This window comes from Mya arenaria, chromosome 8 (genome assembly GCF_026914265.1).
Source record: "Mya arenaria isolate MELC-2E11 chromosome 8, ASM2691426v1".
NCBI classification, from domain to species: domain Eukaryota; kingdom Metazoa; phylum Mollusca; class Bivalvia; order Myida; family Myidae; genus Mya; species Mya arenaria.
The window spans coordinates 7,745,986-7,773,167 of record NC_069129.1 but is presented as its reverse complement, the minus strand read 5'-3'; the positions used below and the strand labels follow the sequence as shown (position 1 = coordinate 7,773,167).

At 32.6% G+C, this 27,182-nt stretch overlaps 1 protein-coding gene across 1 annotated transcript in view; it reads left to right on the top strand.

The window, feature by feature from the left end:
• LOC128244826 (ADAM 17-like protease) overlaps window positions 1–19,117 on the top strand; it is a 52,778-nt gene extending 33,661 nt beyond the window's left edge. The window contains exons 11-22 of the mRNA XM_052962918.1: window positions 200–310; window positions 1,694–1,821; window positions 2,965–3,031; window positions 4,245–4,380; window positions 6,579–6,683; window positions 7,797–7,862; window positions 9,549–9,622; window positions 10,139–10,251; window positions 10,956–11,034; window positions 11,671–11,759; window positions 12,342–12,395; window positions 13,887–19,117. Of these exons, the coding sequence (XP_052818878.1) occupies window positions 200–310; window positions 1,694–1,821; window positions 2,965–3,031; window positions 4,245–4,380; window positions 6,579–6,683; window positions 7,797–7,862; window positions 9,549–9,622; window positions 10,139–10,251; window positions 10,956–11,034; window positions 11,671–11,759; window positions 12,342–12,395; window positions 13,887–14,018 (1,154 nt within the window). The 3' untranslated portion in view covers window positions 14,019–19,117. The remainder of the gene's footprint in view (window positions 1–199; window positions 311–1,693; window positions 1,822–2,964; window positions 3,032–4,244; window positions 4,381–6,578; window positions 6,684–7,796; window positions 7,863–9,548; window positions 9,623–10,138; window positions 10,252–10,955; window positions 11,035–11,670; window positions 11,760–12,341; window positions 12,396–13,886) is intronic.
• Window positions 19,118–27,182: the final 8,065 nt, after the last annotated feature.

The following is a 27,182-nucleotide window of genomic DNA, read 5'->3' as shown; positions in this document are numbered from 1 at the left end:
TCTATCATTAAAGTCTCTTTATTCACAGCCCGGTCCTACAGTGAAGTTATAAGGTACTTCAACACTGGCTGGTCCTGTTAACTTATCTATCATTGAAGTTTCTACATTCACAGCCCGCCTACAGTGGAGTTTTAAGGTACTTCAACAATGGCTGGTCATGTTAACTTATAAATCTATCATTAAGTCTCTTTATTCACAGCCCGGTCCTACAGTGGAGTTTTAAGGTACTTCAACACTGGCTGGTCCTCATCCAAGAATGGAGCAGGCAGTACTGTCACCTTTAACCAACAAGCTCTTTTAGCAGCTCACGGTAATATGAAATATATTGTTTTAAACAAAAGCTTAATAAAGCTTTAATAATGAAATTGCATACAATTATTATCAGGATTAAAATATTACAAAGTAGCAATAAACTCCCAAAAAAGTGTAAATTGTGTAATTTCTACATAACCAGGCCTGAAAAAAGAAATTGTAGAGTAAAAATACATTAATACATTCTTATGAGATTTTTCACTCAACGAAAATCTCTTGAAGCATACTTTGGAAATCATCTAGCACAGAAGTGCACATTTGTTTTACATGGTAGTGTTGTAATATGTAAATATGTTTTTCAATAAATTAAATAAAGGACAAATTAGGACATGCGCTTATGTTTGAAAAAAATCCTATTTGTAACATTATAAACGCTTTGAGTAAGGGGCTTGTACCCTGTACTTATTTGTGGAAAAAACAAACATTTTCCGTGGAAAGCTTTGAAATAAATGCAAAAATGCAATCCTGGTTTTCCATGTTTATGGCATTCAGATTGCTATATTTAGAATAATCACAATCAATGTGTTAAAGCAATCCACGAGTGCCAAGGTTCGCAATGGTCTTGAAAAGTACTTGAATTCAATAAACACTCCTTGTAAACTACAAAATTCCCTAAAAAGTACTTGAAAATTTATTATATTTTTTCCTCAATTTCCCTTGAATTCTTCTGTGTGAAATGCAAACGTGAATAAAAACTAGCAACCAGATAAAACTAGAACTGGCAAAATGATAGTGCTGTCTTTAACGAGGCCTTTCACCGAGTATGGTTATCCAGTATAATATGATACAGATTGTTTGTGTAAGCAATTCCGACGATGTAAGATGTTTTCTGTGTAATGGTGAAGGTTTTTGGAAATGATGTCGTTGAAATTGTGTCCAAGCCCTATGTTGGATGATGTTTGAAACTGAGAGCAGGCTTAAATTTCAAAACAGTGAAAAATATCAAATTGATATTATTACTGTTTGAAGTAGTGAAATATCAATTTAATTTCACTGGTAAATCTCTATTTACCACTAGAAAGCATATAATAAATACTTTTAATTGCATACGCCATATCTGCAGAGGCACCCACTTGACTTTCAATGTACCTTCAAATTATTGCTTCCTCTCTCAAAGATGCCATTAATCACAGGCCATATTTAATGACCACCTTAGATCGAACTTAATTTTGAGAGTAAAATCCAATTGATTAGAAATTAATTATTAATTATAAAATTAATCGGCCAATAGATTGAATGGAATTACTTAGGCATGTCTTACAATGAGTATAAAAACTTTATTGAATACCATCCTATGGCCCCTTTTTCATATCTTGTGTATATCTATAGTATACCTTCTTTGTTCCAAATATTTAGCTAAATGACTCAATTCATTATTCAGAGTTTGGTCACAGCCTGGGCAGTGAACACGACCCTTCCTCTGGTGACTGTGCCCCAAGCAGCTTCTTCGGTGACGGCAAATACCTCATGTACACCTACTCTGTGAGTGGTGAAGACCCGAACAATGGTGTAAGTCTTCCTTTGTACTTGATGAGTTATAATTTAAACAATGGAAATAAGAATGTTTTTTTACAGGTTATAATTCAAACAATGGAAATAAGACTGTTTTCTACAGGTTATCATTTAAACAATGGAAATAAGACTGTTTTCTATTGGTTATCATTTAAATAATGGAAATAACACGGTTTTCTATTGGTTAATAGTTAAACCATGGAAATAAGACTATGTTTTCTATAGGTCGTCATTTAAACAATGGAAATAAGACTGTTTTCTACAGGTTATCATTAAAACAATTTTCAATGGGTATTTATTTAAACCATGGAAAAAATACTATTTTCTATTGTTTATAGTTAAACCATGGAATTACCACAATTTCCTATTAGTTATCAGTTAAACCAAGGAAAAAAGACTGTTTTCTATTGGTTATCATTTGAACCATGGAAAAAAATACTTTTTTTCTATTGGTTATCATTTGAACCATGGAAATGATTCAAATAAGACTCTTTTTTATAGGTAATCATTTTAATTATGGAAATAAGAAATTTTTCTTCTGGTTTACTTTAAAACTATTTTAGTTTAAAACCATTACAAACATTAAATAAGATTGTTTTATTTATCATACCATTATAACTATCATAGCGTTCTATCTATCCCAGCATAGTATTTATCATAGTGTATTATCTATCCTAGCACTTTATCATAGCGTATTATCTATCCCAGCACATTATCTATCATAGTGTATTATCTATCCCAGCATATTATCTACCATAGTGTATTATCTATCATAGCGTATTATATATCCCATCATATTATCTATCATAGCGTATTATCTATCATAGCGTATTATCTATCCCAGCACATTATCTATCATAGCGTATTATCTATCCCAGCATATTATCTATCATAGTGTATTATCTATCTCAGCACATTATCTATCATAGTGTATTATCTATCCCATCATATTATCTATCATATAGCGTATTATCTATCCCAGCACATTATCTATCATAGTGTATTATCTATCCCAGCATATTATCTATCCTAGCGTATTATCTATCCAATTATATTATCTATCAAAGTGTATTATCTATCCCAGCACATTATCTATCATAGTGTATTATCTACAGTAAAATTTGGAATATCACTTTTCAGGAATTGTCATCCTGCAGTATTAATTACATAAATGGAGTTTTATCAACCAAATCCTCCTGCTTCGTGGGTGAGTAATTCTTTATTTCTGAGATATAAATTGTTTTATTTTACTCTTTAAAACTTAAATTTAGCTAATATTTTTTTCTAATTTGAAATGGTCAACCATGCAAGGTTGAGCAGATATTTGGCAACTTCATTTCTCTAACAGATATTAATCTCTTGGTTTTTCCAGCCGGGGCTCCTTTGACCCTTATAATTGACGAATTAGTTATTATCTGTGGTCCAATTGAATGATTTACACTCCATGTATTCTATTTTGGGATTACACCGATGCACCTTCAGTAGGAAATGGGAGTACCTGGCTATAAAATTACATAAGAGTTTGCGTCAGGGCAATCTCATTAGAATCATTTAATGACGTTCACTTCAGCTCATTATGTCATGTACATACATAGTCTTACGCCGTGAAGCGTGTATTGGGGATATTTTTTAATGAGATTGTCGTGAGGGAAAGCTTCCATGCACCCAGGCCGGGAATCGAACCAGGTCGCCTTGGCAAGGAGCCAGTGTGCTAACCCCACTGCATAAACCGGACAATCATCAATGTTACGTCAATAATTTATGTTGTTCAAGGTCACCACTAAGTTGTCCAAGGTCAATACTAAGTTGTTCAAGGTCAACACTTAGTTGTTCAAAGTCAACACTAAGTTGTTTACAGTCAATACTAAGTTGTTCAAGGTCAACATTAAGTTGTTCAAGGTCAATACTAAGTTGTTCATGGTCAATACTAAGTTGTTCAAGGTCAACATTAAGTTGTTTAAGGTCAATACTAAGTCGTTCAAGGTCAACATTAAGTTCTTCAAGGTCAATACTAAGTTGTTCATGGTCAATACTAAGTTGTTCAAGGTCAACACTAAGTTGTTTAAGGTCAATACTAAGTTGTTCAAGGTCAACATTAAGTTGTTCAAGGTCAACACTTAGTTGTTCAAAGTCAACACTAAGTTGTTTAAGGTCAATACTAAGTTGTTCAAGGTCAACATTAAGTTGTTCAAGGTTAATACTAAGTTGTTCAAAGTCAACACTAAGATGTTTAAGGTCAATACTAAGTTGTTTAAGGTTAACATAGAATGAAAGATCTTTGTGATAATGTGCAGGTGTAAAGGAGAGAGTTAGCTTGCTGCCGTTTTTATGACTCGGCATTATCTTATATAGATAAAAATAGAATATATACCTGTTTGATCAGACAAATAACTTTGATGTCTGCCTTGTTTCCCCTGTAGTTGCACGAGGTGAACAACTTTGTGGAAATGGGCGTATGGATGCGGGAGAAGAATGTGACGGAGGGTTTCTGGGAATGGTCAACCAGGACACGTGCTGTGCCAGTGACTGTACGCTGAGACCAGGAGCTTTTTGCAGGTATGGCTGGTTATTTTTGCAAAACCTCCTAGGTCTCTCACATTCAGCGGGATGAACATGGGAATTGATGTATCAACTATTAGCCTGGGATTGGTTTAGTGGTATGTTTGTCCGCCTTGATACCTACCGAGCAGAGGGCAGAAGAACTTTTAATGAACAGCATTACCTGTCCTGATTTCTCGAAACTTCTTAAACTTGAATGACTTGAGTAGTTTATTTTGTTAAGCAAAATTTCATACTTTTATCTGATTTTGATCAGATAGATAACTTTGATGAACAGTCAAAAAACTTAATATAATTAAAAAAAGTAAAAGTCTCACAAATTACAGCAGAACAAAAATAGTGAGCTCAGCTTAATTTTGTTATAACAGACTTAAGTAGTTTCGAGAAAAATCGCACCCTGGATTCTACTCATGAAACACATCAAGGATGATACTGAAAGCTATATCAGCTTGACTTGTAGTGAACCAATCTGAGAGAAATCCTTATTGAGGTGTGCCCGGTAATAAAAAATTAATATAATTATGGAACTAAATAACTGTACAAATGTAAATATATACTTTTTGTGTCGCCTGAAAAGACGACATATAGGGGTTACTTTAGTCGGCGGCGGCGTCGGCGGCGGCGTCCGCATCCCATTTTCGCTTGTCCGGGGTATATCTCCTAAACTATTAGTGGTATCAACTTGAAACTTCATATGTAGATAGATCTAATTGAGGGCAAGTGCAGTGCACAAGAACTGTTACTCTTGCTTCCATATTTTTAGAATAATTGCCCTTTGTTATTTTTCATGCTTAAAGTTTTGTCCGGGGCATATCTTGTAGAATATAAGAGTTATCAACTTGAAACTTCATATGTAGATAGATCTCATGGAGGGCAAGTGCAGTGCACAATAACAGTAACTCTTGCTTTCTTAGTTTTAAAGTTATTGCCCTTTGTTAATTTTCATGCTTAAAGTTTTGTCCGGGGCATATCTTGAAGAATATAAGAGGTATCAACTTGAAACTTCATAGCTAGATAGATCTCATTGAGGGCAAGTGCAGTGCACAATAACAGTAACTCTTGCTTTCTTAGTTTTAAAGTTATTGCCCTTTCTTAATTTTCATGCTTAAAGTTTTGTCCGGGGCATATCTTGAAGAATATAAGAGTTATCAACTTGAAACTTCATATGTAGATAGATCTCATGGAGGGCAAGTGCAGTGCACAATAACAGTAACGCTTGCTTTCTTAGTTTTAAAGTTATTGCCCTTTGTTAATTTTCATGCTTAAAGTTTTGTCCGGGGCATATCTTGAAGAATATAAGAGGTATCAACTTGAAACTTCATAGCTAGATAGATCTCATTGAGGGCAAGTGCAGTGCACAATAACAGTAACTCTTGCTTTCTTAATTTTAAAGTTATTGTCCTTTCTTAATTTTCATGCTTAAAGTTTTGTCCGGGGCATATCTTGAAGAATATAAAAGGTATCAACTTGAAACTTCATAGCTAGATAGATCTCATTGAGGGCAAGTGCAGTGCACAAGAACCGTTACTCTTGCTGCCATATTTTTAGAGTTATTGCCCTTTGTTAATTTTCTTGCTTAGGTTTTGTCCGTGGCATATCTCGTAAACTATAGGAGGTTTCAACCTGAAACTTATTCCGTAGGTATATCTGATTGAGGGTTCAAATGCCACCTACACTTGAAAGTTAAATGGCAACATCATTGTATATAAACGAATAAAATGCCAATCTAACAGCTATAATGTCGACAGTAAATAATTCGTCAGGCGACACATCCGACTCGCGGAGTTCTAGTTTAACACATAAATTCTTTATAGCCAAATCAACTATTAACCTTAAACTAGAGTTGAGAGTGGTCAACTGGCTTAAACATTAGAGGTTGTGGGTTCAATCCCCACCAAGGGTACTTGCCCACGGCCTATCAAAAAGGACACAGTACTGGTTTCTGCCCAGAAAAAGTGATTTTACAAGCTTCCATCTTTCGTCATAAACGAGCTAAAACAAATGAGTATAAACAAAACCAACCATTGCCTAATAGATAAGTTGTTTCCACTTATCAGTTAAAATACCTTATTTAGGGCATAACTCTGATCGTTAGCCAATTTACAAAATACTGACATGAAACGGTTACATTACACTATAACTTTTCACCTTGTTACACATTTCAATTTCATTTCCATATTAATGTTTTCTTCCAGCCCTGCAAATAGTGACTGCTGTACAGACAGCTGTTTTACGGCCCCAAGCACTGTAGTCTGTAAAGGTGATGTGGAAGGGTCCTGTACGGAGGAAGTGTCTTGCGAATATCCTTTCTATCTGATGTCACAAAACATACTACACATATTGAACATTTTTTTTTGTGGACAAATCTTCAGTATAATGATTAAACATAGTTATTCTTCTTTTTGTTATGGATGCAGCAGTTAAAGGGACTTTACACCATATTGGCACCAAAACAAAAAAAATCTGTAATAAATCTGGATAATTATTCAATAAAATGTTTTACTCGTTGATATCATAATTGTTAAAAAAAAAAATGTAAAAAAAAAATCGAGTCAGAGACCGGGTTCGAACCAGTGTAGCCAAAATTGCAGTCCAGTGTTGTATCCACTGTGCTACAAACGCTTACCCTTAACCATTGGAATATTTAAGCTATATACCTAACTTGGTAATATGACGTGATAACATCAACTAGCCAATCACGCATAAGAATGAATACTACTAGGTATACATACCTAGTAATCTTTTTTAATGGTAAAATACGAAAAAACTGCGAAAAATTAATTAATTGTAAAATATGTGGTACTTCTGTTAGTTAGTTTCAATGAATTGTACACATCGATACCAAATTTTCGACAATGTTCTTTTTTTTCGCTATTTCATTATACGGTGTATAGCCCCTTTAAAAGTTGCAGAAAATTGAACATGCATAATCATTACCGGTAATGTCAATAATTTGAAACTTAAATCAACAAATATTCTCATATTTCATTTGAGGCTGCACCACATTGAAGTAAAACATAACTTTTGGTAGTCGTTTATTGAAAAATATTGCGATATTACACTAAAATCAAGAACTATCCTCTAATCTTTCCATCTTGTTTACTATGTCACGATGCACTTGTGAAATATAACTTTTGGTGCTCATAAAAAAATTAGATCACAGATTTTTATATTTAGGTGAAAAAAATTAGGGTTTTATGGATTTTTCTTAAACCGTTACTAACAGTTTAAGCCATAAAACATTGATTTTCGGACGGAAATATGTTCCAAAACAAAAAATACAAAAAGTTGTCAAAACGTTCAATCTGTGAGAGTGCAGCTTTAAAGGTCTTGTATAAAAAACCAAAATAATTTTAAGCCTCATCATAAATTATTTGTCACAAAATTTCCAACTTTACCTTGACTGTATGAACTGGAAATAGCGTGGAATGCCCCAAGACGGTAACCAACAAGGCAGATGGTACACTATGTACTGATGGGTAGGTCTAGTTATTATTTTATTTGTGACGTCTTCAGCAAAAATCACTCATGCAAAGGAAATAATGCCATTTTCTTTTTTTAGGTATCTGATCAGTAATTCATAGTTACTTTTAAATAGTTTTTAAAATATTCTCTTATTCAGTTTCTTGCATTGTAGTAAGCTTGTTTGTTTTTTTGATCTCACCACTTGGTTAAATATCTTGTTATTTTTGTCAATAACAAGAATACCACACCTGACTAATTTTTGCAGGAAAAGTCTCACTGATATAAAATGCAAGATTGTTAAAATGTTTTCAAACCAGTATAATAGATCATCACTTACCATGTTTCCTGTTGTAATGAACAAGATGCTATTTATCTTTTGACAATTTTGTTGATCAACAATAGTGATTTTTTTTAAATTATTTTTACCGCCTGTGCCTTGCAAAATGGGAAAAAAGTCGACTTTGGGAAAAATACAAAATCAGGTCAAATATCTAATATAATGGTAATTATACATGTTCTAACTTTTTTATGCATACATTGTGCTGTGAAAGAGTAACTTCGTCAAGATTTTGTTTATATTTCAAGAAATTCATTGCTTTTTTATTTATTTACGTAATCCACGTGAATCAAATTGGGAAAACAATATAAAATTTGGGGAAAAATGGACATTTTTGTGCAAGAGGAAACAGCCTTTAGAAGGCAGTAAATTGCACAGAAAAAAATCACTGAATAAGCAATCATATTTCATTTATAAATAATAGCACATGGTTTTATAATCCAAAGGCATACTTTGACTACCCCTGACAACCAATTCCTTGCAAATAAATGGGCCGTATTTAATTAAAGTGACACTCTTATTAAAAAAACACATGTATAACAAACATCAATTTTGACTGATAAACCTTTAACCACTTTCTAAATAATACATTTATGGAAAATATTAATTAATTATAACAAGATAGTAACCGTGTATTTAATAGCAGAAAGCGCAAAAATATTAAATGATTGGTGAATGCTAAAAGATTTACTGTGGTCTACTATAGTCTCATAAGGTAGAAATACCGTGTTTTATGCTCATTTCTTTCAAATTAAACTCGGTATCCTTCATAAGAACCATTGTTTTTGACATTTCTGCATCCTTTTAGGAATATTAAAACAATACTATGAATTATGGCTAATCTTATTTGGGAGTAAGAGTGCATCTTTAACCAGTGTAGATTGAACTAAAGTTTAGAGTCAGTGTATACATGTTGTAATGTTCTTTTATTCTTATTTTCACAACTAAGCATTGCATCTGTTATATTTTGAAATTACAATGCATGTTATTAGAGATGTTAAATTGAAAAATATTGCATGTCATGAAATAGCTTATCTTAATTAAAAAAAGATCTTCAAAAAAACATTTTAGCTGGGTTTTTTCGATGTCGGTGATGTCAACATTGTAAGCATGATGTTAACAATTTTGACTGTGGCGGAAAAAAAAGGTTGAAAACCATGGCTAACATCAATACCACATCAAACTTGCTTTTGTCCCTTCCGATGTTCAAACAACAAGAAGCAGCTTGAAAAAACAGAATCAACCTTATTGTCTCACTTGTGAAAAACTGACCGGTGTTGGCATGTGGGCCTTAATTTGTTACTTTGTTGCCACATTATGTAATGCATGCTTCTGATTCATGTTTTTCAATGCATGTTTACAGCGGGTCTTGCCTGTCGGGAAGTTGCTCAGGGTATTGTGAATATCGGGGAAAGATCTCCTGTGTATGCGATTCTGGTAATATAAAACACATTTTCTGTTCTTTGCTAGCGACTTTACTTGTGTTATGTTTGTGCATGATATTTGAATATTGCTATAGTGTTAAGCCTTAGTTTAAACTTTATTTATTTCACAACACTTGTGAAGAAAGTTATAATTACTTATGAAAAGTTGCTCTTGTTGGCACGATGTTGTGCAAGAGTGTGGTCTTGCGTTGTCAGGGAAACCGGAGAACTGGGAAAAAGAACACTTGTCCGGTTTGTTGACCACCAACAAAACTCACATGAGCCAAGGTTGCGAAGAGATCCCGGGTTGCCTTGGTGAGAACCTGGGGAAACCCCACTTGTCCAGCTTGGTAACCACCAACAAAATTCATATGCAAAGGCTGGGAATCAAAAAATCATTATTGTTATTTACAGTTGAGATTTCCCGCTCTTATTTTTGAGCACTTTTTACAATCATTATTGTTTGTCACAGTTGAGAATTCCCGATCTTATTTTTAACGCTTCTTTCAATCATATTTGTTATTTGCAGTTGAGAACTCATGCAAGCGATGTTGCCGTGATAACACCACCACTCCATGTACCTTGTACAGCAATGATGCTCTTGCCGATGGCAGATCCTGTGTCCAGGGATATTGTGCTACTGTATGACATAGGATTTACTTATTTCATTTAAGTCTGTCCGTACATTTTTAGCTCGATTTCTAAAATATGGAGGTTAAAGTTTTAGAGCAAGATGGAATTATAACTTATACCCTGTATACCCTTTATTCAATTTGATTCATAATAATAAAAAAAACGGGTAAAAGCTCAGCATGCTTTCCTCTTGTTAAAAAATGCACCAAACTTTCTGCAATGCTTATCAGCATGTGTGTATAAATTGTGCATCTGTACTTTTGATGCTCATAATGATTGCCTATGGACTGAATAATGGCCATTGCCACTTATACTAAGTCACTCTAGTTGGCGCAATGTTGCATGAGAGTGTGGTCTTGTGTTGTGGGGGGAATCAGAATACCCACTTGTCCGGCTTGGTGACCACTAACAAAACTCTCATGTGCTCAGGCCGGAAATCGAACCAGGGTTGCCTTGGTGAGAAGCGAGTGTGCTAACCTATACCTAACCAGACAAATGTTGAATCCTATGGATATTTCTAGTTCTCATAAAAGATTTTTTTTGTCATTGTTTCCAGAATATAGTTTTATCACACAATTCAATTGTTATGAAAGTTAAACATATCAATAGATAAAAAGTCAAAATGAAATCTTTCTGTATTTGGCCCTAAATATCGCATCCATAAGATTTTCATATATATACAAGTATACATGTTTATTGTAAATGATTTACAGGGTGTGTGTATCAAGGTCACCACAGACCTTGTAGAGCGACTGTGGGACTTGATTGATGAAATCAGCATTGACTTTCTTGGTAAGTAATTTTAGTTCCAGGTCTGTATCTGTATGTGTTCAAATTTATACGTAGAAGGGCCACTTCTGGCATGTATCTCTGGAGGGCGGGATTCTAGTAGCACTTAGGGAGAGCCTGTTTTAAGCCCTCGATGATAAAAAATCAGTATTAGTAGGTTACCTGATATGGGAAATGGGGTAAAGGAAACCATGAGAGTGAAGCTCGAACCGGAAAATGGTTTCCTGCGCCCTGTATCGGGTTAGAGCGAAGCTTGAATCTGAATATGGTTTCCTCCGCCCCGTATATCCTATATCGGGTCACCTACTTATCCCGTAACATATATATCACGTAAACAACCTGTTTATATGTTTGAATGTTTAATTTATTCATCAGAATATTCATCAAAGTCAAAAATAGACGCCATTTTGGTTCAATATAAATTTGGTGACCCAATACGGAAAAATATGGGGTCCCCGCGTGACCAGTTCTGGACCAATGGCGTTGCGTCATTCATGTTGGATGTATGATATTTGCTTTTACTTTTAATATAACGAGTCGGAAATCTTTCCCATTTATTTTAATTAATTTTAACTCCAAAAATTGTGGAAGTGTTCATCAGTGGAAGCATATGATAATATTTTTTTATTTTGATTTCAGTTGAATCCTTCAAGACGAACATGGTGGCGTGTGTGACAGGTTTCTCCCTCATTCTCTACGTTCCTATTTGTATCATCATTTGGTGTGTGGTAGGTGTCCTTCAAATATCTCAATCTCTGACAAACATACAACAATCTCTTCAACAATAATTCTAGTTTTATTTATACTTGTAATACCCACTCTGTATTTGTCACTAATAAGTTTGAAATTATATTTTGTTCTATGGGATGGAATATTTTTTCTAATCTGCCATACATTTTTTTTGTAAATAAGCAGTCAGCAATTTTTAAATTTAATAAAGTGAATTGGAAAATTTAAATAGAGGATGGGTCAGTGGACAAAATATAATCTCAGGTTGAAATGTTTGTTCATAATTTGCTTTATTCAATAAAGAACATCAAAATTGCTTTAAAATATTGATTGGTGATAAAAACGTTTTGTATAAACCTTCCGGGGCAGACTAGCCTGTTCTTACAATGTTATATGACCCTCAGTGGGATGTTACATTTCTTAATTATTGTCAGGGTATTGACTCGTAAAGTTCAGAGGATACCTGGTCGGTAAGCTCAGTTGGTAGAGGGTCTGACTTTCGAGCAGAGGGTCCTGGGTGCCTTCCTTGACTTGCTATATACTTTTCTGAGCCTGTGACATTAAAACACTATCCATTTTAGGACCGACGTCGCATGAAGAAATGGGAAACTGAAAACAAGGTGCACGTGAGAACGGTATGTATAACTGACATCTGAGTGACGGACAATTTCATGGGAAATATCACTGAGCCATAATATATGTCTATTGAAAACAGGGTATACAGTAGAACCTTGCTGGCTCAAACTGTCTGGGACCCACGAATTCCTTGAAGCTCGAAAAATTCAAGCCAAGTGAGAATGCTTACATACAGTATAAAGAAATCGGTCCTTTACATCCAGTCCGAGCCAACGAGGAATTCAACCCGAGCGAATTCGAGCCAACAGGGTTTTATTGCGAAATGCACAAGTTCCATGATTATAATTGAGGACGTACCATATGAGGCCCTGATTACATTTATTTGTAGATAAACAATTGTTTGCAAGTTATTGACAGTGTGTCCAATGATTGATTACAAGGTATCTGGATAATTTGACTATGAGGGCCTCATTTATTGTAATCAGCGATGGATGATATACAGCTTATCTTTGAGACTGCACTCATTCATTTAAACATCAGAGATATTCCGCTTTAAAGAATTGATGCCTTTCGTTAAGATTAAGTTATTAACTTATTTGCATTTACGCCCTATCTAAAAGATTATGGAGTGGAAATAAACAAGTAATGCTATATTTGAGTATTTTACTCTTTGTATGGTCTGATAATGCCAACTCTTTGATATTAAACAGGGTTCTTGGTCTGATAATACTGACACTCTCTTAAAAAACAGGGTTTTTGGTCTGGTAATGTCAAAACACTCCTATGAAATAGGGCTCTTTGTCTGGTAATGCCAAAACTCTCCTATGAAATAGGTCGCTTCGTCTGGTAATGCCAAAACTCTGCTATAAATTGGGCGCTTCGTCTGGGCGGCGTCAAACTCACCTATGAAACTGAATAACTTTAGTAAGGGTTGACATATCTTGACCAAACTTGGTCTATAGAAAGAGTTTATGGAGACCTTTCATGGGATTGCGTTTTGGGTCCCGAGGGTCAAGGTCACTGTTACTTGAAATAGAAAAACGGTTGAAACTGAATAACTTTAGTAAGGGTTGACATATCTTGACCAAATTTGTCTATAGGAAGAGTTTATGGAGACCTTTTATGGGATTGCGTTTGGGGTCCCTAGGATCAAGATCAAGGTCACTGTTACTAAAAATAGAAAAACGGTTGAAACTGAATAACTTTAGTTAGGGATGACATATCTTGACCGAGTTTATGGATACCTTTCATGGGATTGCGTTAAGGGTCCCTAGGGTCAAGGTCAAGGTCACTGTTACTAAAAATAGAAAAACGGTTGAAACTGAATAACTTTAGTTAGGGATGACATATCTTGACCAAACTTGGTCTATAGAAAGAGTTTATAGGTACCTTTCATGGGATTGGATTTGGGGTCCCTAGGGTGAAGGTCAAGGTCACTGTTACCAAACATAGATAAACAGACACAGGCTGAAGTTCTTCTGTCAATCATTGCCAACCTGGTTTCGTCGAATTGCGGTGTTTCTTGTTTAATTATTAAAATATATTTTCAGGATCGGACCCTAGCTAAAGACGAAGACAAGCGGCCCATCAACCGGACACTGAACGCCAGCGACCTTATGGACGACTCATACAGACGACCGAACAGTAGAAACCAGATACAACCAACATTTAGTGTAGCATAACATGAGTTTGGTCAAGGTCATTTTATTTTAAAGGGAATCTAAATATAATTCAACTTTAATGTATTTCTGATTAATTATAAAAGAAAATAAGGCAGATAATAACATTGCGTAATAATACCAACTTTGGAAAACAGCCTTGTTTATGATTGTATATGAAGCACATACACAACATACATATTTAAAACTGTTGTTTCAATAGGAAAGACAATAGTCTCATCACCATAAAAACTGCTGTTTCTTTCTTTTTCATTTTGAATTAATTGATGATATAATGATGTACTTCACAAAAGAGACATGCACTGTGTTAAAAGTATTAAATATATTTGTGCATTTTATTATAAAATGTTTGCACATTAAAAAGTAATGAATTATTTATGTCACATTTTTTCTGTAAATTTAATCCTGAATTTATTGATAAAATTTAGTGTTCAAAATTTTATTTTGTTTAATGGTATGCCGCTTTTTCAAATTCGTCGTATGTTTATTTAAATTAATCAGCAGTCAGCTGTTATTGACTTTAATCAGGTGAATCGGCTGAATTAAATAGAGGCTGGGCCAAAAGACAAATCATGACTTTGAACACTATTTATCAATATGCTGTTTATCTATATAGATTAAACCTACACATTTTTTGTATTTGCTTGCAATGAGAGTTTTATAATATTTTTTTTATAATCAGGGTAGAAACATCTTTTACAGGGAGCTAAATAGCTCATATCTGCATATTTGAATACTCAAAAAAAAAATCAAACACTTTTATAATATTTTATAGAATTTATTGTCACATTCACTATTATATTTTGTCTGTCATATTTTACACCTATTATTTCTTTACCTGACTGCTATGTTTCTAATTGGGATTTTTTTCCCTTTCAAGAACATGTTTTCATACGCCAAACACATCATTTAACATAAGGGGAGTTTTTATTTGTAAACATGTATTCATACGCCAAACACATTATAAAATAGTGCACAAGAAAGTACGCATATATATTGACATTTATTCCTGTGATATTAAAGCATTATAATAACTATCATAGCGGACTTTTTTCTCGCTATTGGAAATTTTTCACGCACGAAAATACAAGCACCCCGGGAGTTTGATCTTAGGGCAATATAATTTTCAAGCGCTCTGGTGATGCAGATTTTGAAAAACAGACGCCCTGCTACCGGGGCGCTAAAATAACTGTTGTAATTCTATTTACATGCTTGTATTGATATGTGCTTGTTCAGCCATTATTATTTGAAAAAAAATATGTTTAAAAACATCCTAGAAAGCGGCCACCTGCCAGCATTTTAAAGCACCTTCTTTTAGGGTTTGCTTTAGAGTCACTTCCGAAAAGTGAAGAAAAATTCTGATTATTCTCAGAATGAAAAAAAAAAAATTATCAATGCATTTTTTTTTATATTTATATCCAATTTTTGTGTTACTCCTCATTTAACATCTTTGTAACCTTTGTATAAAAAGGATTGGCCCTAAGCATAAGGGTTGTGCTAACATGTACCGCCAATGTCCAATCCTTAATCCATCATTTAACATATACTTTTCATATTATAAATCAAAATATACCTTACTGTGATAATTATTAGTATAGGGTCGTTTTCTTATTGAGCATTATATTTGTTTAATTTTTCAGGTTCATTTTTAACTGTAAGGTATTTAATTACTGAAAGATACAAAATCAAAAGTTCTTTATCACTATTTAAAATTATCCAGGACAGTTATGTAATGACCATTTGTTTAAAGTGTCATTTACAGTTATATCTAAAACAAATACATTTATACACATGTATTTACATGAAAGCTTTGCTCCAAATCCTTTACTAATCTCAGTAATATTTTACTAAATCTTAATATGTTTAATGGCAGTCAGAGTAGTGGTGGCATTTATCAATTGTAATGTGTTTTTTATGTACTATTTATGTGTTGTTAATCTGTGATAAATTCTGTGTTAACAAGTTTTATTGTTGAAAAGAGTTTTAAGAATGCATTGTGACTCTGCAAAATGATCTGAATGAAGATAACGTTTCCAATTTATTTATTTATTTATTTATTTATTTATTTATTTTTAACAATGATTTGAACAAATTACAAATTCATTAATTGTATATAATGGTATATGGTCAGTTATAGTGTATATAATTGGGTATGTTGTGACTATGTGTGTTTTACTTGAATGTATTGTGCTTTACATACTGTACAACCACTTTAGGTTTTTTTTCGGTATTTTTCAGTGAAATTCAGAGTAAATATGTATTTCGGGCTGTTGCATAAGGATTTTTAGATAATAAATGTTGTAGTTTCTGGCAACATAGAAATTTTCATAATTTTTGAACATCTGATTTAAAGTAAAATAATAATGTTGATATGGCTATTTCTATTAAAATTCCAATGTTTTGATAGGTTGAAAGATTCTTTTACAAATAAATGCAATTACTTCAGGTCAAAAAACCTTATTTCGAGATATCCTGAAAGTTTAAAAAACATTTAGTGATTCAAAAATTACATCACAAAATTCCCTTTCAAATAACCTTTGAATTTAAAAAAATGATCTCACAAATTTCAGCAAGATTTGTTCACATGTGAAAAAAGAAGAAAATAATATTATAATTAATTACCTACAGTATGTGAAACCCGCAACATATTTTATTTTACTTAATGGAAGGCAAGTCTGTTTTCGAGCGCCTTTTCATTAATTTATATGTTATTGTTGTATAAATCTGTGATATCATTGTTTTAGAATTGCTCTTACAACAGTCAAGGAATGGATTACCTTTTTAAAAATAGAACATGGTTTATTCATGCGTGAAATGTTGCTGTTATGTTGTTATACATTTAGTTTAATGGTCTAACAGAGTAATTTTGTTGTATAGGTACCGGGGTAATTGGAACTATATTTAGCAGTATGTTTCAAACATTGTTTTTTTTTATCTTTAAAAATTTTCTTTTATTTTTTTTATTCGTGTTGGGTGTGAAAATAGTCTCATACAAATATATACATAGATTAAACTAGATAACAGTTATATCTTGTCTGATGATTTACTTCATAGCTTAGAATTTGAATTAGAATTAATATAACTCTTATTTATGTGATACTCAACTTTTTATTTAGTCCTTATACTTTTACATAATAGGTTATTTTTCTGTGTTTTTATTTGAGGATTCCGCCGCGTGACATTTGTGTGTGGTGTAGTATATCGTATATACGGACGTTGCGATCATGTAGTCATGTGACTTGTTTTATGTTGACTTGCCAGTAATAACATGGCATGTCACAATAATTATGTTGATTTATCTAGTTAAAACCAGACACCAGATGGTCCCAAAATCAGCAAATACAGTATTTCCTCTAAACAAGGCTAGAAATGCTAATAAAAACTAGTATGAAACCGATTTTAATCACTTTACATGATTAAATGAATATTTTGTCACTTTCTCAGCTGAATTTACCTGTTTAAAATAGCACACAATGGTTTCCCAGTTAATAGTGAGTATATAAAGCATGTGAAAGTCACATAATTAGTGCAGATACATTTACCAAAGCTATTTTAAAATTTACTGGTTTTTACTGGTACTCAGTAAATTTCGAATTGGAAAAGTACGCAAAAACGATTTTTTTCTTGCAATGGTATCATCTGGTGTCTTGTCCTTTTAATAAGTGAACAAGTTGACATAATTATTGCGACATGCTGTGTTATATCTTGCCAGTGGTCATAAAAATAAGTAAACATGACTACATCATTACATGATCTGTAGGTACAATATACTCTTCCATAATTTGTGATTTGGTTTGATGACTTATAAAATTATGTTGAGATCTGATTTACATTTTTTATTAGAAGGCACTTTCAAAAGACATAATATTAAAAACTTCTTTTAGTGAGGCAAATAATTTTAATGTCTCAAATTTGCGATTTAAATATTTGCTCAAACTTTACTGAAAACGCATATTTTTAATAGTTTGCTCAAAATAACTACATGATTATATTTTGGAAGTTTAAATGTCCGCAATAACATTATCTCTTTGTACATTACGATAGCATCTGTTCTATTGTTTCTATTGTTTTTTTACCAGTAATTGTGATATTTTGCTTAAAAGTGTAAATTTTGCAGTTTAATATTTGCATGTAAAAGATTGTCTTATTTACATAAATATTTTGCTATTGTTTTTTCGATTGCATATATTCAGCCAGGTTGTTACAATATTTTAATTGTGATACTATTCTCTCAGCTACCAGGAGCCAAATTATTTAAGCTTCTTAGTAAAAAAAATTCAAGTTTGTAAAATATTACGAATGATTAACAGCGAATCATTTAAAGCAAATTTACTAACGGTTTAAGAAAAATGCATAAAACATCAATTTTCAGACTTAAATATGAAAATCTGCGATCTGATTTTTTGTCAGCAGTCTTATATCACTGGTTTTCATGCATTTTCGCATAAATTGGCTCGTTCTAAGACAAAAAATAAAAAAGTTGCCATCACATTCAATCTGTGAGAGTGCAGCTTTAAAAACACTCTTATTTAACCAGATTTATTCATAGGCATTTATAATTTAGACCACTATCTCTTGCAAAGACATTGTTAGTTTAAGCTTAAAAGAAACATATTTTCACTGAGTTGAATTTTTTTACTAGTATGCTTTTTGAATATGGCCCCTGTATTGAGTTAAAAAAAAATTGTTGTATTCTTTAAATATGCAAGAATTTATTGGAAGAATGAGACCTGATTTTACTGTTTTATTTTAAAAATAACATATTTGCTGTTGTTTATATATTTTGATAATATTAGAATTATAGATTATAAAACAAAATACCTGTTAAATCACGCGTTTGTTTACATCGATCAATAATTCGATGATATAGATGATTTAATTTAAACTCCACTCCAGTAATTTTCCTGTCACCTTTAAGATTTACGACGATAGGAAAACTTACTCTCGAATTAAATATAGTTTTAGAGAGTAGACAAATAACATTGTGCTGCCGATTCGTTCTGCAATCATAACCATTCTTTGGTTGAAGAAGACACAACAAGTATCAGTGTGTATATACCACGTGATAAATTACGTCATATATGCTACGTCGGAAGGCAATATTTTGCTGAAAATAAAGACTTAAATAAAAAATATATTTTACTTTACTACACCATTTTAAATGAAACAAAGGGCAGTCTATGCCGCTTAAATAGCCCCGCCTTCATTGTATTACCGAAGTTTGATAAAGTTATGAGTTTCATCAAACACTTTGACAAACCTGTTTCCAAAATAATGTTTTGACAGTGCTCCATCAGGCCGTATTGTGAAAAGGTTTGTCGAAATGTTTTAAGAAACTCAACTCTCAATCAAACTCTGGTAAATATGCCAAAATCAGCTGTTTCTGAAACAAAAAATAAATAAATAAGTGTCAAATCGGTCAATCTGTGAGAGTGCAGCTTTTAAAGGAATTTATTTTTTATGATTATCACGATAAACTACTTTACATCATATTAAGTAATTTGACTGAATGAAATAAGATACCTAATTACTCCTGATCTTGTTTACGCTTAAGATTTTTAGAGGAATTGGTGCCGGAATATTATAATTATATTATAAATGTATACCTACCTTCTATACATGTAACGACCAAAACAATGACACCATTCCTCAAGATCCCCATGCTTAAGAAATACAAACACGCTTAAGAATTATGTTTTTTTATTTAAATTGTATAACGCATTTTTTTATAATTGGTCGATTGTATTAAATGAAACAGAAATGGTGAGGTAATTACACTTAAATAGCAAGTTGGTGTTTACAAAAACGGATTTTCCTTAAACTTGAAAAATGAACATGAAAACAAAACGGCTCTAAGTGGTATTGAATAAAAAAGACAGATAGAATAGTTCAGCATTTTAGGGCAGAATCCACTCAAAAACCGGGAAAAGGAATCATGGGAAAATAGTTCCAGGACGGAAATGACCGAGCAACCAGGACGGAAATGACCGAGGAAATTCATTAAAAAATGTTATTTGAAAATAAGGTTGTCAACAGTGGTCAAAAATATTTGTCTAAGTTAATGATATGATTAAAGCATTTGTTTTGCCATTATCACCCGGAAAACCGCTTATGCCAACACAATTATCGCCGTCAAAGAGGTACCATTGGTCGGTTTATTAAAAAAGGCGACGCAAAGCTATGTATTTGACATAAGCAATAAAGATATGAATTTCTTTTTAATATTTATTCATTTAGTATCAATTTTTTATATTAATATGACAATTTCAAAAGATGTGTCATTTATTGAAATAAAACAGTCTGTTCCGTTTGAAACATGATTTATTTAAAACACAAACGGAATACAATTTAGTGTAATGATTGTGTTCTCATTCCCCCTTATGTATCGAATACTCTAAAATAATATCTTTCTCAATTCTGCGTTAACAATCATTATTTTACTAATTTGAGGATACAAATATGTTCCGAACAGTTCATATATTTACTTAAAGGCCTAGTTTAAGCCTTCTATATGACCCCCCCCCCCCCCCAATCTGTGTACAGTACACAACCTCTGTGTATCTTAATCTAATTGCCTTGATCCCTCTTATCAGATCTCTGATCTGAGTATCCTACCGTGTAGCTTTGGGTTTTTTATTATGGAAGTTGACCCTAAATGGCCCTAAGCCAATAAACGAATATACAGGAAATTGGCCCCTACTGTGACACTAGTGCAATTAGCAGGAGATGCACAGCAGAGGTTTATCATGCCAAACATTCCTTAAACTAGGCCTTTAAGATTTTACTTACCGCACACCGTTCTCCTGTGTACCGCAAACTCATTTTAAGTCCTGCATACCAAAAAGGGTGCTCAGCCTATAAAATGCTATATTTATTGTAGGGTTGTCAGTAAGCATGTTAAATATTGTATGTAGATGTGTCTTACCTCTGAACGTACTTCAATATTTAAATCTGCGGGCTTAGAACAAAGGCTATATTCGATCAGACATTCAATATTATTTTGAAAATGCTATAATGCCCATCAAATAGCTTAAGACCATAAACGGTCGTGATGGACGAACGTATAAGGTTACAAAGCATGTGTATAGTCAAGGATTGAAACTGACAGCACTTGACTATGTGGACTTTTGGACTGAGGTTGTCATGTTGCGTATATCAATATACATTTTCTAGAGATTCACCGCCTATGTATCATAGCAACCTAGGATTTGAAACAAACAATAATAAGGAGCATTAAACATATTATTTTACACTACAAGGAAAATCTTTAATTAATGAGCACAAAAATGGTTTCCTATTATATTGTTCTATATCATGTTTCAGCAGGCTATAAACCTTTTTCAATTACTTATCATCACTGACCCATGAACGTTTCACACTCCATTTAATAAAACCCATATACTTATAATATTTCAGAGATAAGCTTTCCTTAATGTCTGTATATGAAATCATTTTGACCAAGAAGACGTTTGCAGGATTGAAGATGAACTCGATGCATTATTTCTAGAAATGTTTTACTGGGGCTATCATAAGACTTATGACATTATTAAAAGAACAATCAACTGAACAGATGCAAAAAAGAAAAAAATCATAATTAAAACTTCACAATATCTGATAATATCCAGGTACCACCTAGCCCTGCATTTACGCCTGGAAAGTAATATCGGATACCGGGCAATACCGGGAACCGGATACCGGGTATTAGCACCCTCAAGCGCTCAAGAGTCAAGCGTCTGTCGGCGTTTTTATTCTTGTTGAAAGTTGTTTGTTTAATTGTCTATCTCAGATTATTATACGACCTCTTATTGGGCATCACAATTATTAATATAATGTAAAGTAGCTCGACTACCGTAAATTGGTCGTTTAAGGTGATACAACATGGCGGCGACCATGCAAAAAAGTTTATTGGAGGCTCTGGATGCGATTCGAACACATGAAATTGAAACGACAACTCGTTTTGTGTCATGGTCTTTGCCTAAAGGATTTGGAAATCTTGGTAATGGTTTTAATATTGCTCTAACTTCGAGTTTATAGACGAGAGTCAACAGAGGGGAAATATATTTTTTGTGTCCATCTTGAAAACAAATTATGAAAATTTTGTAGTTGAAGCATAAAATAGTGGTCTTATTTGTCATATTATCTATCATGATCAACGCAGTATAGATTTGTTCCTCTTGTCTATCGTAAAATATTATTCTTAAAATGTTGAACTTTAGCTGTTTATCCAGATTTTTTCTTATTATCTATCGTAAAATATGTTTTTTAAAATTTATGATAGACAATAAGAATTATTCATATTTTTCTTATTTGTCCTATAATTACATGAAAACACAAGTAGTAAGTTTCTTACAGTCTATCATGATTTTTGCGTTAGGCCACTCCTTTTTTATTTTTTGGCTTACAAGAATTTTTGGAAAAAATGTCCACCGGGTGGTCGAAAAAAAAGAAAAAAAAAAAGGAAAAAAGTCACAAAACATACTCTTAAAGGGTGAAAATCAGAGAACAACATAAAAACATTGAACATTTATATCATTTACTTGACATTTTAAATTCTAAACTGCTATTAATGCATGTTTTAATACACTCAAAGTTTCAAAGTTCTAATTAAAGACACAGTTTAAATCTAACATACTGTGCATATAAAACATCAATGAAATTGACTATAAAACATGTTTACATGTAATTAACTACACTTTTTATCAAAGATACATTGAATATCACTCAGCAAGACATTTGTTTAGCTTTAAGGGTATGCTAAAGCAAAAGTGAATGCAGAACACTTAAAAACTGACCAATATTAAATAAAAACAAAACAAAGAGAAGGCGCATTTTACACATTAAAATACACAAAAATTGCACTGTATTAAAATACATTACATTTTCTAAACATTGTTTCAGTTATTTCAATATTGGAAAATGTCAATAAGGCCTAAAAAAAAAATATGTCTGTTTCCTGTAACATGCTGAAAAAAAGATGGGTCGGTAGGTAGGGATTTTTTTTTTTTCTTTCTTTTTTTTTTTTTTAATGTCAGAATGATCCAAATTCAAGTTTATTTCAGGTGAATTATTTTAATAAGAATTCAGTGTGATATATAGATTCAATCTTTCTGCCACTTATAAGCTAAAACTGCTAGCTTGACAGCCATCAAAACATAAAATACATCATCATTGTAATAAATCAAGACTAAGTGATTTTTTCACCTCTATATATAGGTGAAGCTAGACAAAGAAACAGCATTGTTTATCAGTTATTTTTAGCCATGGTACATGTATTTCATTCGTAGAATGCATCCTGTTGAAGGGCAAGCCATGGGTTCGACTCCCAGCGGTGGCAACATTATGTGCAATTTTGAGCATTGTCAGTATGTTCACCAGGGAAGCAGTTCATCTTTAGACTTTGCAAATATAACCCAGTGAAAGAGTGAAGCAAAGAACATTTAGACAATTTATTTTTGGCAAATGTTTTAAACAAAACTTTCAAAATGAATACATTTTCTAATAATAAAACATGATATTATTGCACAGACTATTTTAAGATAGACTGTGTAATAATATCAAGTTGTATTACAATTAAATGTACAAGACAACTATTATAAAATAAAATGCTGTTACAACAAGAACAGGCAAGAATCTCCACAAAACATAATTTTATATAAATCAATACTTCGATTGATAAATGACTAGAATCAATGACTAAACCATTTAACTCTTAGAGGCTGTCAGAATTGTACAGATCTTTGGGACCAGTGTAGACCCATGGTCTACGCTGTTCACTGCTTGGACACTTAAACCTTACCTGCTGACTCGACAGCGAACAGTGTAAAATAACAGATTGGACTGGAATATGTTTAAATAGACTAGAATCAGTATCAAAAAAGCTTAGACTGACTAATAAAAAGTAATACCATTTTCTTTTTTAAACAGTAAAACAGCAAAACTAGTACACGTACAGTACCTTAAATAGTTTCCACAACTTATTTTTTTTTAACAATTTTCAGTGTTTTAAAAAGATCTGCTGTATTAGATCCACAGTTCATTCTGTAAAAATCTCAAGCACAATAATCAATGTAACTTTCAATAGAATACCTTGTTGTTTTTTTCCTTTTCTGGACTTGACTGGACTACGGGGGTTAAAACATTCCCAGAGTCAAAACTTGGTAAAATATGTTCTGACTCTGACGAACATATTATTTAGTTAATGCATCTTCGTTATGTAATCCAGTGCATCCTTGTCAAATTCCAATATGCACCAGCGATTGTTTAGTTGCAACGACATCTTTCTTACTTTAACTTTCACTTTCAGGTTTATCTTTTTTTCCGGAAGTAAACAAAAACATTTAACGTTCCTATTGCCAGTATTGCAACATCGTATTTTTCATAAATGGCAAAACTATAACAGTTTTGTTATAGAACCACGGACCTATAAACCAGGTCCGTGATAGAACTAAACTATAACACTGACAACGATCTACGTAGTTCTCCTTTCACTTTCATTAAAATTGACAGGAAGTTAGCGTGCACCTGTTTTCCGTGCTTTTTAGACCATGTGGTATGAAAAATGTTTATTTTTCTGTTAACTCATTAAAAACTTATAAGAATATTTTTTAATTAACTGGAGATATAATAAAAAAAACCTTAAAATAAATGAACAAAATATATCCTAGCATTGTTGTTTTTCAAAACCATTGCATTTAGCGAAAAAGCGGAAGGTATCCGTTAATTTGCATAATGGGCGGAGTTAATATTACGTCATTGAGTTTGAGTGCTGCTAATTGACAAGGTTACCGATCAGATTCCAGATCGATAATCACTTGTCACTTCGGGTGTAAATTGCTCTTGCGGGTTAAACAAACATTCAGATCATGCATTGAGGCTCCTTTCAGATGATACCGACTCTCACACCGAAATATCCCGTGTCAAAACTGATGCATATTACAAATGGATGATGCGTTGATTTCGGGTCATTTACGATTCCTGTGCGTCAAAACCCGGGAGCTCGGGTCAATTTAAAGCCCTGCAGTTTAATGTCACAGCCATTAAGGTTTTTGCCATTGTTTCAACTTGCCAAACCGGAAACGTTTGTAACTATGCAACGATTCGGACACTACCAAAATATTTAAATTATCGTTGTCATCATAGGCCAGAGATCGCTAAAAATCTGACTTTTCAAATTTTGGGGCATAAAAAAATTGCGGTCGGCGGTAAAAAATTACGGTCGGTCGGGTTACAGGAAACAGACATATTTTTTTTTTAGGCCTAAAGTGAAATAATTACCAATTTTGTAAATAAGGAAATAACATTTTATGAAGACATTTGAACTTTAATATTGTGAACACAATTCCTGAACAACTAAAAACCAAACTACACCTAGATTTGAGTTTTAATAACCCTTACCATGCGGGGTCCTAGTTGTGTGTAACCCGATCCATGCTAAGTCCGAATATTTTCGGACCGGGATATCTACCATGGGATGTTCACCAAATCCATTTCAAATTCAAATCATTGCAGCAAATTAGCACATCAGTACATAAAAATCACATAGCAAAATAATAAATCTAGCATGTGACTTAACTTTATGTACCAATTATAGTAAACTGACAGAGAAATCCATAATTATGTATCGGATATTTTCATCTTCTCCCAACTCCGCCATTTTGTGTATACATACGTTCACAGAGCATCTATGCTTCATGCTTGTTTATTTTGCATTTTAAAGAGTATTCCTTGGTTAAAACAACAAATCTCATTCATAGTGAAATATCAAGTTCATTACAAATTGAAATGGACTTATTTAAAATAGTTTTCAGTGTTGTTTTATCTAAATGTTTTGCATACAACTCCCGGCATTAGTAAATGTCATTGACACATGTGTTCAACTCTTTCATTGTTTTAACTCTACTATTAACCCAAACATAAATAAACATGTAATCTAGAATAAACACAAGCTTAACATTGACTATATGACAAGTATTTCCAAACCATTCTGTGATTTAAAATACATAAACACCATCGACCGAACTTGTGAAACTAGGTCACCGGTGTCGACTTAGAAATTTTACTTTCGATTTAACCACTCACACTTAGTGCACTGTTATTTGATATTTAACCATAACATGTTATAAAATGTTTTTCTCACACATAATTTACAGATATTTGTGTCTACTAATTCGATGGCAGCCGCTGACACTTATTTTTTATCTATAAACAACAATATTTTCATGACCTAAATTGGCGGAAAATAACAACAATCACAGTTATTGTTTGTGTCGGCTGTTAAATTTGCCATTTTTTTGCTATTGTTATTTTAACAATTTCTGCATGTTTTAATTAATTATATCATACAAAGAATGACTGCTATCGTCAATTCCACCATTGCCAACGGCGCTGCCATAACAGTTGACTGGCTCACATGCTATCACTATAATTTGGCGAATACGGCTACGGAACAACAAACCAGTCGAGATTTACTGCATTCGTACTCTTATCTGTTCGTTTTTCTTTCGTTTCGCACCAAAATCAATACGGTCAGGAAAATAATTTTGAAAAAAAAAGTGAAATTCATTTTTTTTTTTTTTTGTACTTTTCAGAAAATTAGACCCGCCGGTTTTGTAAACCAATTTATATAAAAGTAGTGGCCTTACTGTAACTATGTATATTTTTTTTTTCGTATTGTCTATCATTAAATATATTTATTAAAATTTATGATAGATAGTAAGAAAAATATTTCATGATAGATAATAATGAAAATAATTCATGATAGACAGTAAGAAAAAATTTCATGATAGACTATAAGAAATATTTTAAATTAAATATATGTATTAAAATTTATGATAGACAGAAAAATATTTCATGATAGACAATAATAAAAATAATTCATGATAGACAGTAAGAAATATTTTTAATGATAGACAATAAGAAATATTAAAAAAAAATCTTATTTTCTATCCTAAAATATGATAATATTTATGATAGACAGTTAGGCCTAAAAAAAAAATTGTTTGGTTAGGGTTACATCCTTTTCAAAAATAGGTAGGGTAGGTAGGCTTTTTTTTATTTTTTTTTTTTTTTTTTTTTTTTAGTTTTTCATTTTTTTTTTCAAACTGACTATAAAAACGTTAGGGTCGGCGCCTATTCCGTAGGTAGGGTCGGGTAACCCGAACCAAATGT